Raw genomic sequence first — 19230 nt, 5'->3', positions numbered from 1 at the left:
AATCGCTGACATGAACATGTTGCGTGGATTAATGTATCCCATATCGGGAGAGTCAGAACAATCAAAACATGTTATGCTGGGTTACTTGGTATTTGTAGAGCAAACTTACGCCTTTGGTAGGGTTTTGAAGTACTGCGGGGCTGGGCGGTCTGAAGGGTGAGATCCACATGGATTCCGTCTTTTGTTATATGCAATTTGCACATCTCACTATTGTGATAAGTGTTTCACCGTTGCACTCCAGTCTCCCAGAGCGATGACATTTGGACGTGTATGTTTGTTTGAAGAGGTGTGTGGTTGTAACAGGCCCTATGTGTGAAGGTTTGGGCAAAGAGCATGAGGACCTTATTTGTGGTGATGTGCTGTGGTGAAAAACAATGCCGGTATGTAGACTCATTTTTAAAGATTATGTGAGATTTGTTTTTAGACGTTTTAGATGGGTATCCTGCATACCGGTCTGATTGTAAGCCCGCTTCTCCATTCACCCTATTCATTTCATAGGTTTCTGCGTTTGTGTCTTGTGTTCCCAGTGTCTGCTCATGGCATGTGATCGCACCATCTATCTTGTTTGGATCTTCTGTCTCCTCATGATTTCAGCCTACTTTACCCTGTCCTAGTTCTTTTTTTAAGGTTCTCTGATCTAATGTATAAACTGGATCAGACAATTGATCTATCTACTAGGAGTGCTGTCCGCAAAAATAATGTCACAACCTCACAAGACAGATAGTGGACAACAATTCCAACGCAATAGTGCAACGCTGGAGAGAATGCAAGGGCCATGAGTCAAGAGCATGTAGGAAAATGGCAACAGTGAATGGGTCTGGGCGTGCTTCCTCTTCTTTCAAGTTCTTTTTTCTGCTCAAAGTAGCGGCTGAAAAAGTGTGATTGTACAATAGACAGATAAGCACTTGCTTTGTAGCAAGGCCTCCTGTGTTTAAGTTCAGCTCTTGCTACATTTCTTTTAATTTCACTACTTGCATTCAAATAGGCCTTCACTATCATGTGACAAATTCTCTGAAACTTTTTTAATCCTTGTAATACACTCACCATTTTCTGAAATTTTAATGGCGTTCATCAATGTGTCTATGCAACCGCCCTGACTTTTACTTTATGTCTTGCATAAGGAGATAATCCCAAGTATTTAGCGATAATCACACAAGCAAAATATTATCTACATATCTGTTTGAAATGAGTCTTTGGGACACTCGGGGTAGACCGAGCTGCCAATCGGCAAACACATGTTAACCCGTAGTGTGTCCAAGTTAATCTCTCCCTCTGCCTCCTTCTATTTACTGGCTCTAATCCCTTTGGGCTCAATGGGAGGTTTAATGAATTCTACAAATGAGAGATGAGTTTGCAGCTCCCAACTGGTTTAAACGGATTTATCAAGAAATGCCTCCGATCGTGCTGAATTCCCTGTTGGTTGTACAAAGATCTTCTTTAATGGAACCAGCAGCTAAAGATAGTGGAACTCAGAGATCGATTTATTTAATATCTGCTTTAGTTTATCTTTTTTGAGCTCATATTTCTGTACGCGTTGCACTGATTCCTGGATTTTTTTCCGACTGAACGTGAATTGAATAGCGGAGAATGATTTTTAATAGTTGCTGCAGTGGAGAGAGGATTTTTGTACAAGAGTATTGTCTGTTTTGTCCCTTACCTAGCCATCTAACCTTGCCTTCATGTCTTGTATCCTCAGTTATCTCAAGATTGAACAGACTTCAGGAGCCGTATTACAGTAAAGGTGCATTTTCACTGTTTGCACAGGGGTGCACCCTTTTAAAAGGCGCGCCTGTCGCAAACAAAGAAAATGTGCCCTATTACCATGAATGCGCTGCCACCAGGGCAGCCGCCAACTCACGAGGCCCCAAGGGCAGCGCATTCAGGTGAAAAATGGAGTGGCTGCTTTAGAGCCGCTCCGTGTTTCCACAGTGCAGGCGGCAACCCGACTGCACTTTGAAGGGGGTTTAGAGATCCCCTAGCAGGCAGGTGCAGTCAGTGAACGCACCTGCCTGCAAGGAGATGTCTGGGGTCCTATTACCCCCTGCAGGGGGTTGCACTCAAGGGGCGCACGGACAGTGCAGCACATTTTAGGTGGCGCACTGTCAGTATGCCCCCTGACAGCTTCCTTGCCTCTGCACCCATGTCTGTAATACGGCGCGGGCACAGAGGCAAAATAATTCCCTCATTTGCATGGGGCACACCCCCATGCAAATGAGGGAACGCCCCCTGCAGATAGCGCTGGCACTTTATGTGTGTCAGCATTATTGGCATTACAGAAGGGGCCGCACAAGTGTCCGCGGCCCCTTCTGTAATACCAAAGTGTCCCGGGGGGTGCGCAAAGCGAGGGCAAATGCCCGTTGCACCCCTGAGGCATTCTGTAATACAGCCCCAGATCTGTAACTTTCCATATTCTTCTGTGGGTGAGAGTAGCTTTCTCAGGTGCCACCACCTGTGTTCTACCTTTTGTTTGTGTTGGGAACAGTCGCAGCCAGTATGACTCGCGGGTGAGAAGGAGCGCAGGTAGGGGGTCGCGCAGGGGGGGTGGGTTTAATAAAAAAACAAAAAAAATTACATTACTTTTGCGGGCCCGGTCCTGCGTCGTCGGTCTATGTCCTCTCTACTACAACAGTAAGCAGCCACAGACAGCCTCCCTCCCCTCCCTTAAGCCAATCAAAGCATTGTGATTGACTGTGATGCCGACCACACAGGTGTCAATAGGGAGGCCATTTTCTCCATGTAAGCTGCATGCAGCATACATGGAGAAAAGGGAGAGAGCGTATGACTGGGTTGGTCGCCAAACAGTCAGCGCCCTCAGAGTGGGCAAGCCACTCCGCCCCTGCCCTCCAGCAGACACCCCCACCCGCCCAGCTCTAACCACACCCTTTTGCTTTCTCGCTGTGCAAGAAGCAGAAACATAAAATGGTATTTAAAATCTCTTCGGTATAGCAAAAATGAAAGGATTAGCTTTGTCAATACTTTAAGTTAACCTTTGTACACAAATATATGCACGTATTAATCGTGATGGGTTATTGTGGTTCTTGATGAGTAAGAAGTCCACTTAGAAGCAAGCAGAATGAACACGTATGATCTAGCAGTGACTTACACTTAATAGTGTTACTCAGGAAAATTTATCAGGACGATTGCTGGAGAGGACAGTATCATGGGACAATATTCTGTACCGTGAGAATGTGATCGGCGTCACTTGGATCTTTTCTAAAAGTAGTTTTGGTCTTTTAGGGGATAGGGCGGAGTTGGGGGACACTTTCCAACTTTATAAGTGATCTCCTCGTTGCCACTAGGCTTGCTGTCTTGCTGGCGGGTTCAGATCTGGAGATGCAGGAGAAAAAGGCCAGAAAATAGTGGCACCCTTTTGCTGGCCGCCCCTCTGCTAAGTAGGTAGGACCAGTCACTGATCACTGATGCGGTCGCTTGCCACGCGCCTTCTAATATAAATCTGAAGTGTAATGAGCAGGAGGCTTAGTAGTACCACTGCAGAGATTGTTCGGAAGTCCCTAGAAGTACAACCAAAGAAGGTTCTGGATGTTGGCGTTATGAAGCGCATTACTCTCAGCTTCAATTCTGGATTAGTCCTCTTCGGGGTCCAATGGTCCTAGGGGTGTCTTTTGGGGTGGGACATTTTTTATGGCTTCCCAAAATGTTTTACCAGTAGACTGTCCTTTTTAAAGATTTACTGCCTACTGCTTGATGGCCCACCCAGACTGTTTTGCAGGCGAGTGCAGTTCCTGCACGAGAGCTGAACGATAATTTTGAGCACACTTTTACAGGGAATTGCTTATGTCCCACCCGCTTTAAAAGACTGAACACAAATAACACCTGATGCGGCACCACAGAGCCTCTGGAACACACTCTGCAGAACCTTAAACAATTTCTATCATCACTGGTTCGAATTTAAATTTAAGAAAGTTAAAGGTAATGAAAATTAGCCGATAGCAATGGAATCTCTGTTTCAATCTTAAATTTGCATCCCTAGCAAGTAACTACATAATACATGAAATGCATCGCCATAAATAACGGTACTGCGACAGATGCCTGTAATAAATCGGACCACTGCCATTTTTCCCATGTGGGAGCAATTTCGCAAAAATCCATTACTGGGAATTGCTGAAGCCCTATAAATTACACGATCGACCTAAAAGTTTTTAAATAAATCACACAACAACTTTTTTACAATTTTAACAACTTGATCTAAACAACATCTGCTACAGTGGATATCAAAGAGCACGTCTGGTCTCATCTGCAAAAGGGTGTGTGTGCGCCTACAAAGCTTACTGGCTATGTTTCCTGCAGTATGTGGTTTTCTCCTCTTCCAGAGGTGAACTAAATGCAATAGCAGAGTGGAGCCAAGGATCTGTGATATTTTTCATATAAACCACAGCCTATAGGCCGCTGGGATGTTCAGTTGGGAATGCAAAAAGGGTTTCTAAAAACTCCAAGACTGCTTATCATTCCTACCACACCAGTATGTATTGCCTCAACCCGTCTGCATTTTTTTTTCATTGTGCCTCCTGAGTTGTCACATCTTCTCCACATCTGCAGCTGAATCACCTTTCTCTTATCAGTTTCTTCCCTTCCAAATCCGTCTGTACCTCAACTCCCATACTTTGAGCCTTCTTTGCTTTCCTTGCCTCTTGTTCATAACTGCCAAGTCTGCAGCATGCATCTAATACAGATTCACTTGCTGTCCCCTCTCCTGCCCAAGTGCATATTTTATTCATCACATCAATAAGTCCCCTGTTGCACCTTCCGTCCCACATCTTTTTGCCCTCAGGCACCAGTTACCTTGAACTCCAGCTCCATGCCGGTGACGTGCTCTCCCACCTCGATCTGTGCCAGTTTTTGGATGTACGTGTACAGGTTCCTGGCGGGTACCTCTGTGTTTCCACAGGCCACGGCCTCCAGCAGAGCATCATGGATGAAGCTGTACTGGTCCTCTGTCTGCACCATGTAGTTGCGCTGTGACCTCATTAGCGTGACGTGGCCATAGATGTCCACGGTCTTTTCATGCTTGATGCGCTCCAGCATGGCGTCGATGACGATGAAGCAACCCGTCCGGCCAACACCCGCACTTAAAAAAAAGACAAACCACCGTAGGTAAAGATTCTACAGACAGAGACACCAAAACCATGCCTGAACAAGTGGGACCACCCTCACACCTTCCTCCACTCCATGTCCATTCTCTATATAAAATATCTCTTTTTCACTGCACTCCACTAACAGTGTAGACTCCTTTGAAGAGTTCATAGCTCGAGAGACTTCCCACCACTGGAGGAGCTGTGACCAACCTATTGGAAGTTTAATCAGGAGAGCCATGTTCTCAGTATGGCTTCTCCACCGTTAACAGGGGTTTGCAAATTTCTTTAATCCGTTCATACATCTATCAACTTGGGAAACATGTTAAAAGTCAGAATGTTTTCTTCTTATACAAATTGCTAATACAAAAAGGATATTTAAATACTTCTGGCATTTTCATTAAAACGACCAGTGCCTGTTTACTCACAGGCAAGCTGACTCACTTGATGTGCAAGATCAGTTAACAAGTACCTGCAGTGCACCACAATCGGGCCCGCATCCGGAGGGTTGCACGTTTTTACTCTTCTCAGGAATGCCAGGAAAGGGGTAGGGTACTCTGGCACCCCGTGGTCGGGCCAGGCGGTGAACTGGAACTGCCGGACCTCTCTCTTCTCACTGGACCCATTCTGTGAAGACAGGAGTATCATTTGACACAGGCGCTGCTGAGGGCGCTGTCCGGTGCACAAGAACCAGCAGTCACAAGAGAGCTTTACAATGGCAGAAGAAAGTGTGGCAGACTATAGGGTGAGGGCGGTCATCGTCCTCGTGGATGGAAAGGGAACAGGATAACTGGAGAGATTATGAGAAGCGCAGGTGGGAGGGTTGAGGGAGGCACAGGTCAGAGCACTATATGGGGCAATAGGGTTGATAAAAGGGGCGTAGCTTCAAGGGGATGTTTGGGGTGTTACAACCCCCTAATACATGTATTATGTATTAAATAGTTGGGAACAGGTGCTTTCAGTCGGGTACATGGGGGTATCCATCAGATTTCATGTAGGATTCACACACACACGCTTTCTCTCCTCTGTTATGAAGAAATTACAAATTTTGGGGAATCTTACCCCAATTTTTTTTTAAGTGCCGCTAACAATCCACACTGCTCTCCCTTTCCACTGCCCCTTAAGCCCCCCTCATGTCCGGCTTCTCAGATAATGTATGTTATCAAGGTACTCCAGCATGGTTGTTGGGAATTCTGAAGACCCCCCCCCCCCCCTCCCCATCTTACGGACCAAGCTACGCCCCTGGTTAAAGAGTGAGGGTCACAGGTGGGTGGAGAGAAGCATGGGTGGGAGGAGTGAGAAGCATAGGTGAGAGGAGTGTGAAGGGCTCAGGTGAAAGGAGTGTGAGGAGCACAGTCTGGAATAGTGTGAGGCATGGAGGATGAAGCGGGAAGGTCACAGGTGCTATGATTGGGCAGCACATGTTGGGGCAGTGTGAGGGGCACAGGTGAAAGAAGTATTAAGGGAAAAGATGGAAGGAATGAGAGGAACAGGCTAGTGTGAGAGGCACTAGGGTTGCAGTAAAAGAGAAGCATATGTGGGAGGAGTGAGAGGCATGAGCGGGTGGAGTGAGAGGCATGTGTGGGAGGAGTGAGGCATGTGTGGGAGGAGTGAGGCATGTGTGGGTGGAGTGAGGTATAGGTGGGAGGAGTTTGGGTGACGCAGATGAGGAGTGAAAGGGGTACAGGTCTGAGTAGTGTGAAGGGCACTAGGGTTGAAGCACGAGGGGATGGGCAAAATGTAAATACTACTTGTTTGAGACATTTCAATTTCATATTTTATTGTTGTGCAACATTTATATAGAGTTTACAACCCCTATGTGAGGCAAGGAAGAGCTTGCCTGCATGAGTAGCATGCTACACCATGTACAGTGAGGATGTTGTTCAAGTGTGGTTCAAGCTTACCTTGTGTAGAGAGAATGTTCTCACACAGAATGTCGCCAGTTCTATTGTGTCAAGTAGCGTCACCTGGATCATCCCGTAAGTCTCAGCGCCACGACTTGGCCAGTACTGATCGCACTTTATCTGTGGAATGAAAAGCAACAATAAGCGAGTGTGGAATAGCGGAGCCCCTACATGCCTGGTAAGCTCAGGTGTGGAAGGATATGACGACATGTGGACAGACACCCAACACGTGTAGGAGATCATCAAAACTGGACAACCAATATGATTGGCTGCTCCTATGAACAGAGAAATGTGCAACAGCATCAAATATGGTTCCACCACATGTTCACTAAAAATCACCTAGTGTGGGAGGGCATTAGAAGTGGGCTGCCCAGCCTGATTACACCTTCCACTGCCAACCACTGTGGGTGGAGGAATGTCTAACACGCTACGGTATGATAGGACAAATAAATATAATGTTAACTCATCTGTAACCCAACAAGTGAAAGAGGAAGTCCACAGAACACAAAGGGGGTGCCGTGGCATAGTATGTGGCCAGCCCTTGTTTCAAGCCAAGATAAGTTAATTTAATGCAGGAAAACTCAGCATTTAAGGCACTCCAGATTCTCAAATCAAAATATTATGGAGTAGCTTCCCTATCCTTTGTTGTCTATCTGTTGAGTATTTGTTAGCTCACATTTTGAAAATGACCTTCATTGAGATTGGTTGCCCTTTAAAATCCCCATCATCTTCAACGTTGATTGGTTGACCTTTCATCTTTTTTTCTTTACTATTGCCACACATGCACCTACTCTCTAGATTACCAACTAAAGGTTAAAATGACCTTTCCTGTGGCATTCTGACCCGTGGCATTCTGAGATTTAAAGGCTTATATTGCCAGGCCTCATATAAGTCAAATGATAAATTACGTCTAGCCCCAAGCAGGAAGTCAGTTTTGGACAAGGAGAAGAACTGGGTAGACTAGATTTTCTTAACAGTTATAACAGTATTCATATAACTTATTGGCATTCTAATCTGGGAAAGGGTAATGCTGAGTTAAACTACTGGAAGTCAACACTGTGAAATGCAGGTTGCAAACATATCTGCAGCAAATGGTTCCACCCACTATGCCACCTTATTGGATAACAAAAGACTCAATGGCCTAAGTGCGTTTAAATTCTAGTTTAATAAAAAAAAAAGTTCTTAACCCCACCTGTCCACTGAGGCCTCTTACCCGAGATTTCTCCTCCAGTTTGGTCATCATCACCACAGTGGCTGATCGTTGCTCCCACACCATCCTCCAGAAGTCACCAAAGGTCTCAGGCAACGCCCCTTGCGTTGCCATGTATGCATTCTGCTTACGGTACCCATCGATGTAGTTGGCATTGATGTAATCACTGCCAATAATACCTGTAGTAAGTGAGAGCAGAGTGAGAAACCTTCACAGAACAAAGCAGGCAAGGAGGAGGCTAGGAATAAAAAGGGTAGGTTGGTGAAAACCTTTGTCTTTTGAGGAGCGAACGTTGATGGTTTAGTCAAACATCTTAATTCTACCTAATTTCATCTCATACTAATCTTTATTACATTTTTAACTTAAAATTAGTCCTTTTTGTTTGAATTGTTAAGCACATGCGGTGACCTACAATGGACTATTTTTACTTGTACTACGCAGGTTGCCGAACATGGATCACCTTAAGTTAAAAAGAGCTCAGAATCGCACTGCCTGGACCATTTTCAGCCTATTATGTCAACATCACACCAAGGCTGCCAGGAAGGTCCTTCTCTGGCCACTGGTGAAACAGAGAACGCGTGTTTGAAAACTGTGCTTAGTCTACAAGGCACTCGATTTTAAGCACCTTGGCTACATAGTCCAGGGTCTATAGACGTCCCGCACAGCCTATTTTATGGGACCATATTCCAACAGCAAACTAAAGCATTTGAGATTTGGTGCAAGGTCCTCTTGTGTCCAAGTATCTAACTATGAAACGCCCTCACGACACATCTCGGATATTAAGGAGACATTATCTGCATTCTGCAGAAGTCTTAAGACTGACCTCTTTTGCTCCATCGACGACTAAGAGCGGCAAATGGCTTCTCTTTCCATTCATCCACGCAAAGCTACTCCATAGACAAGGCAACCTCCCCACTTCCTGTCTTTGCCGCATCCTAAATGCCAGAACCGCTAAGACCAGCCCCTGACAGCTTTTCATCTGTGGTACCCCTACTCCTAAGTCTTTACCACTTTGTTGGCATATCAAGATAGTTGCACCAATCAACAAGGAGACACCTGACTCTACACATACTGTGTTGTCTGTCCAACCATACTATTCCACCCTTGGCACTATAAAGTGCCTTCCCAGCAATGTGCTGTGCTGTAGAAACACTAACATAAATGAATAGGGAGATACACTGATTGGGTACATAGAAACGTAGACCACTGTTTAAAAGTGATATACAGACTACCAAAGACTGCAGTAGATGCTCGAGAGTTAAAAGCTTTAGTACTTTGACTTCATATCCACACAGTTCTGAATTTAAATATCTTCCACCACTCTGCCCATTTAGCTCAGATATCCACCTTAAGGCGATGGCAAAACTCTGGACCAATCTCTGTGCCTTCCTGCTGATTACTGCCCGAGGGACAAAGTGCATGCCTGGCACAGTAAATGCTTCTCAATTGCTTCGGAATCCCAAAGGGAGAACTCATCATCTCATTTGCCTGGAGGGAAAGTCACAGACTTCTGATTCGAAGCACTGCTTTTACAGGCTTAATCACAAGAGTGAAAGGGCATGCATTCTATCAGGTGCTTGACTGGGTGAGGGGGTGCCATGTCAGCTTGCAAAACCCATTTTCTCATGACGAACACTTAATACCCTCTGGATTTGATGCAAAATTTCTAATGGTAGCAAGGAAAAGTCTCTCGATGAGTGGTCTTGTTGAGACCCAGTCACTTTTAAGATAGCCTCTAGCTTGACTTAGAAATATAAGAATTTAACATCAGAGGTCTGAGGGGAGGAATCACAAGACAGGAGCCACAAGTTCCACAGCAAGGAGAGCAGAAATGCTCCACATTTAAAATTAGCCAGCTTGCACCTGCCCTCAGGGAATAACACAGGATATCATAGGATTCAACAATATTTTCAAACTATTGTGCCACTTTTAAAGTGGTATATCACTCTTATGTGTATAGCATAGATAGCGATAACTTCACTGGAGTACTGTCACTGCAGGGTGAAATGTATTCTATGATTAAGAATTATTTGGTTAAAAAAAAAAATAGCAAAATCTAAACTACAATCAAAGGCGCTAAAAATGTGCAATTCATTCACTTCTTTGACTGGTATGTGGTCACCATGTTCTATTTATTATACGTTAAGCACATAGTGTTATTTTACATTGTTAGCAGCTTTTGTATTGGAGCTGTGTACATTGGTTGTTGTGTGGATGTTGCAAAGCATGCAGACACCATGTGTTATGTTGACTAAACCTTGCTAAGTAGATTGGCAGTTTCCACCCTGCTCACCGTCCAACCAACCCCATTGATGTGAACCCTAAAGAGAACAGCAAACCTTCAGTTCCTTTAAAAGCTTTTTCATAGACAACCCAAAGCTCCGTCACCTTCAAGTCTGACAACACTCTTAATGACTACAACGCATTCTGAAAAACCATGTGAACAACTATGCTCCAGCTAAAATACTCAAGCGCAAGTTGAAATCTTCAGCCCAGTGGTATTCCAGTGGTATTCCAAAGAGCTCGCCCAAAACAAATTTAAGAAAAACAGAACCCCCAACGACTTAATGCCACTGAAGTCCGTCGGTATAACACTCAAATAACAGATCAGATCAACCAGAGATAAGTACTATATTAACACCATCAATGAAGCCATCAACAGTAGCATAATGGTCTTCAAAATAATCAGGTGCTGCATCAACGCCCTGTCCTACACTACACAGACATCTGCAATATCATCAGCCACCTCAACGAAAAAGTAAAGAAAATCCCACAGAACGATAACAAGCGGCTATGATCCTCCTAGACCTCTCGGCAGCCTTCAATATGGTCTCCCACTACACATTCATCACAAGCAGGCACAACATAGGCATCCAAGGAGCCACTGTCAGCAAATAGCCTCTTTCCTCAACGGAAGAATGCAAAAAGTCTACCTTACCCCTTCACCTCCGAACCCAAGGAAATAGTCTGTGGACTACTACAAGGATCTTCACTCAACCCTCTTCAACACGTATATGAGACCTCTGGCCTGCATCGCCAAAACCCACAGACTCAACATCCTCTCCTTCTCCAAAGACACTACCAAGACCAAATTACACAACTGCATGACAGACATCGCCAACTGGTTGAAGGACAACTGCCTGAAGCTCAACACGGACAAAACAGAGGCTCTGATTTTCAGAACAAAAGCTCCCGATGGGACGCATCCTGGTGGCCCTGAGTACTTGGACCTATTTTTACCCACTATTGACCACGCAAGGAAGCGAGGCATCATTCTGGACAACAAGCTTACCATGACGACTTGGGTCAGGTCTGTCTCCTCCTCCTGCTGCTTCTTCTTCCTCCACGTACTTGGTAAAATATTCAAATGGCTACCCCAAAGCTCAAGATGCACCATCACCTAGGGCCTCATCTCCAGCCAGCTGGAATACGACAACCCTCTCTACGCAAGGATTGCAGCTGGCCTCCGATGAAGACTACAGACCATACAGAACGCCGCAGCCAGTCGTCCTGGATCACCCTAGACAAACCCACATCACTTCTACCTCAGGAAACTCCACTGGCTCCCTCTACAGAAAAGATGCCAGTACAAGCTCCTGACCCATGCATACAAGGTCCTATACAACTGCGGACCTGTCTCCTTGAACCACCACCTGAACTTACATCAGCCCACAGACACATCTGCTCCATGTGCCTTTCTCTAACTCTAACCTCCGCATCCGACGTAGCAGATGCAGAGGTCTATCCTTCTCCTACCAAGCAGCGAAGAAATGAAAGGAGCTACCCTTTCATCTATGGACCTTCCCATCTCTTCCAGAGTTCTGAAAGTCCCTGAAGACTTAATTATTCAGCTAATCAACGGGACCCTGCCAGCACCTGGATACCCTGATGGATGGTTGACGAGAAGCGCCCACAGCCTTCATTGGAGAAACCCACTCTTCCTGACTCTACTTCATAAATTCTTTTCGCCCTCAAGGCCTCTTTCAAGGCAGGCCCGATCCTCCTATTTCTTAAGAAACCCACAGTACACCCTGAAAATCTCACCAACTACTGGGCCATCACTCATCTGATCTTCAATGGCAGGGTAACTGAAAAAGCAGTCTATGGCTAACCTCATGATAACATCCATGCCAACCATTTCATGCACAAGTGATTGGCTTTAGATTGCGCTGTGGCCTGGAAACAGCTACCTTGTAATTTATAGACAACTTCCTGCTGACCACAGATAAAAGGGACCCATGCCACTTAATATTAATAGTGTTTTTAGCTGCCATCAAAACTGTCGACCACCCGTCATACAGGCCCCGAGGTCTGTGATTCATTGGAAAAGTTCTTCACTGGTTCTCATTACCTAGCCGAACAACACCTGTTTACTTACATAACCACCTCCAGACATTTTGGATAACTTATACAATTCCCCAGGTTTCCGTCTTGTCCCCAGTCTTCCGTCTTGTACCCAGTCATCTTCAACCTCTACGTGCAGCACCTTCGAACTCTACTCATTGGTAGCATAAAAAAAAAACACCAATATACCGAGGACACTCCAGTGGCTCTAACACCGCTCACATCTCATCTCGTCCTGAATGTCCAGCACCCACCTGAAGCTTAATGCAACCAAAACAGAATTCCTGCTATTCACCAAGAACAAGCAAAAGCTAGTCCACACCTCGCTCAATTACATAAACCTGGATGAATTAGAACCCCAACTTTGGCCCAACATCACATAAGGTGGATTTGTCCAGGACCTGGGATCTTACCCTTATGGGACACGTTGCCAAGAAAGCCAAGGCTCACTCTCCTAAAAAGAAAAGTGAAACCATTCCTCTCATAATACAACTTCAGAACTGACATTTACGCCAACCTCTGCGGCCTGCTGGACCCCACTTTGGCCTCCCTTAAGGGCATACATGAGGCAGAATGCCTTATCAAGGGCCTGAAGAGATAAGAGAACATCAACCCTACCCTGCTGAAACTCGGTACCTAACCTTAACAGCAACCACCATCTTCAAAACAGGCTTCAGCATCTATAAAGCCATCACCACTGGCACCCCTGCCTACCTGACTGACAAGCTTACCATTACAGGTGGCTCTCTGTGCTTCTGCAGCCAGGACATCATCAGAGAGAGACAAACAAGTGCAAACAAGAAAGACAAGACTTTCTCCATCCATGCACCCAGGTTGTAGAATCCAGGCTGTATCCATAAGGAGTGTCAGAACCCCGATTTAGGAAAAGTTGAAGACCCATCTTCTGTAAGTGCACCACATCATGATGCAGATACAGTCCAATATGTTTGTGCTATATAAATAGCACATACATACACGCAAACTAAAAAATAAAATGTTTGATGAAATATCGAACGACAAAAAGCCATGAAAAGTTAAGGAAAAGGACATTTTAGCATTGGAAGACTGATGCAGCCACAGAAACAGTCACCGTTGAGAGACTGGTGCCTAAAGAGGGTTCAGTCAGTCACTGACACGTGTCCTTGGTGACTCAGATGCTAGACACTAAGACCATCCTGCATCTTATCCATAAAGTGCTGCCAGTGGGAGGTGATTTGTAAAATAATAATACAAGTTTGAACTATTTACACCTACCACAAGACTCTTTATATTAAAGGCCTCACCAAATAGAGGGTAAAAGGTGCCTCAATTTGCCCTGGATTTCGGATTCTCAGGGAAGAGGAATTGTGTTTACATTACCAAGATTCAGATGGAAGGGTTTACACAAGGATTTCCCACTCTTTGAATTAGTTTTTACCTCTTGACTTTGAGAAAAACCGAATAGGACACCTTGAATTAGGAAAACAAAGTCAGGGTCTCAATCACTCCACCGTCTGTGTTTAGCCCACTGGTTCAATGTGAAAACGGAGTCATCTTCCTGACTCCTTTGCCTCACCTACAAGTGAATCCCCAGAAAGGACCCCTAAACACTTCCTCGAAAAAAAAAACAAGACTCTGCATCCTAGGACACAACTCACGTTTTACCAATTACCAGTTATTCCGCATGCCCAGAGATTTGCTGTAGCAGTGTTTAGGACAGCAGAGTCACTCAAAAGCAGACCGCTTAATGCCAGCTTAATGCCAATTTAAAATTTGAAGCCAATTTCACTTAATCAAAAGAAAGTGAAAAATGTCATTATCTAGCCTCTGTGCTACATCCTTTTCAGCCACACGGAACAGAGTTGGTTTCACTCTGCTTTTGAATGTAATACATGGCGGTCATGTTGTCCTGATGAAGACTATCTTGCCTTGAATGACTAGTACAAAGGCTTTGAGGACTAAATGGATGACAGGCAGTTACAGGTACTTTATGTAGTGACCCTGTTGCTGAAAAAGCTACATCCCTGAACCATGTTTTAGTTGAAATGTGCGCCCCACTATGTGAGAGAGGCATCTGTTGTAATTATCTGCGGAACTGTGTCTGCAAAAGCCTGCCTCGCACCAAGTTGTTGGTGGTCCAACATTTCACAGACCAGTTTGCTTTTGCCTGTATCAACACTAGATCTACACAATGACCCTCCGCTTGAGACTATTGAGCCATGAGACACTTTTGGAGGGGGCGCATGTGCAGCTTCGCATGAAGGACAATGGCATTCCTAAAAGGCACATGACAATGCGAACTGTTCGTTGATGATAGCTTTGATAAAGTGAAAGCAGGTGTGACTTAATTTAGAACTGACCCTAGAAATGGCTGTATTTGCAACAGTTGTAATGAGACTTGGCAGTATTTATGGGGGAAACCCAAGCTGTGAAGCAAGGCCACCGCTGTTTGAGTGTGTGCCAGACACTACAACTTGCTGCTGCTTTTGATCAGCCAATCATCGAGGTAGGGAAAAACGTGAATGCCTCCCCCTTTGCAGATATGCGACGACCACTGCTAGGCACTTGGTCAACACCCTTGGAGCTGTAGTTTCACCAGAGGGGAGTACTTTGAACTGGTAGTGCTGTCTACTTGCCACAGAGTGTAGGTAACCCCAATGACTGGGGTGGATGGGACTAGAGAAACGGGCATCTCAGATTGGTCGCATTCATAATATCTCCCTGCTGAAGGAGTGGGATGACTTCCTGCATGGTTGTCATGCAGAAATGTTCTGATACGGTGTAGCGCTTCATGGGTCTGATATCGAGGGTGGGCCTTAAGGAGCTGTCCTTTCTTAGAATTAGGAAGAAGAGGGAGCACATCCCACTCTCGTGGTGTATTAGGGGAACTTCTATAGCACCCTTTTGCAGTAGGGCTGAACTTCCTCCTGAAAGGAGAAGGGCCCCGACTGACAGTATGTCCCCGTGGAGGTTTGCTGGTGGGAGGGGCTGTATGTAGTGGCTAAAGCAAAGTTGGAACCAATCTAGCACTCACTTGTCTAGCACGATTTCTGCCTGAGAGAGGAAATCGCGTAACCTCCCCTAATAGGTGGCATGGGATCGGGGAGAGGTGGGGCAGGTAACTGCTCGGAGGTCGCAGCTCCTTTGCTGGAGACAGCTTTGCCCCTATCCCTTTTGCTGTTAGATCTGTAGAAGCCCCTCTTATACCCTCATGTTGGCTTGGTGTTGGTAAGCTTGCTGCTGCCTTTGGTAGTAGTTGGGTACTCCAGCGAGGTGGTCTTTGCCCCCACTCTGTGCTGGTGTTCCCTAAAGAAGCCCCTGTGTGGCTTGGACTGGAGCACCCCCATAGATTTTGATGTCTCCCAAACGGGAAGTTCAGAAGATGCTGTTGTACTTCTGGTTTGAACCCGGAGATACATAGCCAGATGCTGGCGGTGGAGATGACCTTGCTCTCAGATTCTTTTTCTTCCCCCCCCCGATTCCTATACTGCCTAGGCAGGTGCTTAAAAAGCTCCATTATGTCGTTCCATTGTGTCCTGTCGTACCATGACAAATGTACCACTGAATGGACTATTCGCTAATGTGGTGCAGCTCTTGCAACAACCCTCTTGCATGCTGCATCTCTTTTTTGGCTCTCCTAATCTGGAGGAGGAGGAGCGTCCCCTAGGGTATGGTGGGAGGTGGTCTAGCAGGCAGTATGTCCCACAAAGGAGTATCGGGGAGCCTGCCCCTTAATGTAGATCAGGTCCATTGGGAAAGGCTCAACTTCTTCTCGACCCTGGGGTGGCCACTCTAACTAGGACAGGCACTTTGAAGTTGTCAGATACAGATTTTAATATGCTCTTGAGCATGGGGAGAAACTTGACAGTATGCTGGAAATTGTAGGGTGTGCCTACGAGGAAATCATTCTCCTCCTGGGTGACTTGTATGCTTAAATTGTGGAAGTCTGCAGCCTTCCAGATAACCTCATGGTATGCTGTAGTGTCATGCTGTAGAGGCCCTCATTGGATAATGCTCCAAATTCTCTGGGGAAGGTTTTGGGGGGGCGGGGAGGGATAATTGCGGTGGTCTACATTGTAGTCATCCCAGGGGTCATCGGAGGGACCTTTGGTTGTGGGGTGGTTGTACGGGCTGAAAGCACATAGGGGCTTCCTGGCTGAGAATCTGAGAAGGGAGAATCACAGGTGACTTAGGCAGGGGAGAGATTCATGAGCGTGGTGGTGGAAATGGGCTATATGGTAAGAGGACAGCTGTGTCCCTATGCTTCTCGGGTGTCGGTCCTGGGAATGGAGTTCTAGAAGAAGACTCCTCCTCTAAGACAAGTTTCTTTTTACGAGGAACAGGCTTCAAAGTAGACTGTAGACCCAACTTCTACCTACGGAGGCTGTATGGCTGAGATCTTGACTGTGATCTGGTAATTGAAGAGAATCTTTTGCCTTGCCAACTCCTGCTGAAGCCTCTGCGAGATCGGGGCCGCTGTGACCTTGTCACTGGTCATTGGTAGTGGCCTGGATTTCTCTCTTCCCTTCAAATCCAACGGGGGTTTCGGAGCCAAGGAAGGCTTTGGTGTTGACGAGGTCTTGTGTACCGGCACTGAAGGAGGAATCAGTGCCATCTTTGTGTGGGGAGCATTGGTGTTCAATGCCCTTTGAGCAGCTTGGGCTAGTTGGGTGATAGGGGTCGCGCCCTTGACCAGAGGGTTAGTGGTCTTTGAAGCGGTTATTGTGCAACGGTGCAGGAAAACAGCAGGGGACCGTGACTGGCTTTGCCTCGACTCCTGTGCTCATCAGGGCTTGCCTCCTGCAGGAGTGGTGCTTTGCCTCAGTGTTTTAAAAAACATTTTTTATGGGACCTTACCTTGGAGCTATAAATCACTTGAGATGAAGGAATACGCACAACTGTGGGCATGGTCTTCATGCAAGAGCCGGCCTTCAGCAACGGGTCAGGGTCCTTCATGCACTGGTCATCAGATTCGCTGGACGACAAGGTCTCTGGACTTGCGCAACAGTTGTGCTCTGGAAGTCTAGACGGTCCAGCATCCTCATGTTCTTGGGTACCAAGGGGTTCTTCTTCCCCGAAGATGTTTGGTTTGCTGGAGATGTCCTGCTACTGCATCCTCTTATGTGCCCAGAGGCGTTCTCTTTGATACTGGAAGGCAAGGCACGATGGGCAGGAAGCAGCATCATGGTGCAGCATTCTCAGGCGATGTAGAATTGGAAACGGTACTTGGCCCCTGAAGGAGGGTAAGCTCATGATGCCTCATGCGTCAACAGAGATCTTTGTATAGCTGAAGGCTGCACGTGTCGGTACATAGACTATCCGTAGCTCATTGAAGCCCAATGTAGTGTGGTGGAAAAGTAGCTGAATAGACCGAGCAAAAAACATGGTAGGAACAAGATGGCCTTTGATCCCACTGGGTGCGTGTCCGAACCATACGGTGGGTAAACAACATCTGACATGGAGTTGGTGCCCATGAGGGATGTGCAACAAGAGGAGGAGTCGCATCATACCACATCACTCTGCAGACTTCTTTAGAGAAAAACAACTTGCAAACGTCTGAGCCCAACACTAGATGGCAGGAGTATGCTAAGCATGTGTATCTACAGAAACACATGCTACCAACATATTGTTTGCATTTAAACTAAGGTTTTACTTGGGGCTTTGAATATTTCTAAATAACTATAAATAGAAATTATGTTTGATTTAGAAGAATATTTTTCAACCAAGAAGTAGATGGCAGAATAATGCAAACCATGTGAATCGAGAATATGTTCCCTCAGCAAAACATCACTTTTGTCATCCAAACTAGTGTTATTTTCTCAAGATGCCACTTTCATTTGGATGGTGTACATAGAATCGGAATTCACTATATAATTATCAGACCAAAGTTAAAATATTATCCATGTTACATCGATAACCACCAATCACTCAAGTATGTGGTATCTTAACTGTGGTAAAACTCACAGCACAACAGACCTGAGCAAAAGATTGCATAGCACTACCCACTCAACACTGGGTACTTGGAAAGCACCCGAACAAGCAGACACAAGATTCACCACACAGCACTCCATTAGCGCTATACAAATGGACATTTGTGTAGGTCAAGCTTAAACCTTTGACCTGCCAATAGCCGATTCTCTTTAGCTCTATAACTAAAAAGGGCAAATGATTATTTTAGTCATCATTAATAAGAATGTATTGGTCTATGGGATCCACAGCCCTAATTACAATTTCCTGAACGCGTCCAAGTATTACATTTTTTTATTATGAGTGTTACTTAAAGACAAAGTTCAAAAAGACAGTCACTACAGAAAAGACAGTTACAGCAGGGACTATGCATTATAGAAATGGACTGTGCTCATGAATAGCCATTGGGAGTTACCTTCGATTGGCAGTAGAATGACTCGCGAGTGGTCGTAGGCGATTACATTGGCATACCGGTTCTTGGGCTTGTTTACTTCCAGGTTCGAGTGCTCCCATGTGAACTGCTGCCCTGGATCAATGGACTGAAAAGAAAAATCCAAAACGAATTAGAGTTAGTGAATGGACTGATGGGAATTTGCTTCTTCTTTGCTCATTCCAGCATTGACTGGTGATATGTAGGCTGACAAGTAATCAGTAATTCCCTCTCATAATGTTGTTAGAAGAATGTATGTCATACTTGAAGGTGGAGATTTAATTGGACTATGTGCAATTAAATCTT

At 45.6% G+C, this 19230-nt stretch overlaps 1 protein-coding gene across 7 annotated transcripts in view; it reads right to left on the bottom strand.

Moving 5' to 3' along the window:
- PTPRS (protein tyrosine phosphatase receptor type S) overlaps window positions 1-19230 on the bottom strand; it is a 455981-nt gene that overhangs the window by 20507 nt on the left and 416244 nt on the right. For all 7 annotated transcript variants that reach the window (XM_085637322.1, XM_085637321.1, XM_085637326.1 and 4 more), the window contains 5 exons: window positions 18910-19033; window positions 8208-8383; window positions 6995-7114; window positions 5563-5717; window positions 4801-5086 (listed from right to left, as the gene is read on the bottom strand). In XM_085637322.1, coding sequence (XP_085493448.1) covers window positions 4801-5086; window positions 5563-5717; window positions 6995-7114; window positions 8208-8383; window positions 18910-19033 — 861 coding nt within the window. The remainder of the gene's footprint in view (window positions 1-4800; window positions 5087-5562; window positions 5718-6994; window positions 7115-8207; window positions 8384-18909; window positions 19034-19230) is intronic.

Source organism: Triturus cristatus, chromosome 12, assembly GCF_964204655.1.
Source record: "Triturus cristatus chromosome 12, aTriCri1.1, whole genome shotgun sequence".
NCBI lineage: Eukaryota > Metazoa > Chordata > Amphibia > Caudata > Salamandridae > Triturus > Triturus cristatus.
This window is presented reverse-complemented; position numbering and strand designations above follow the sequence as displayed.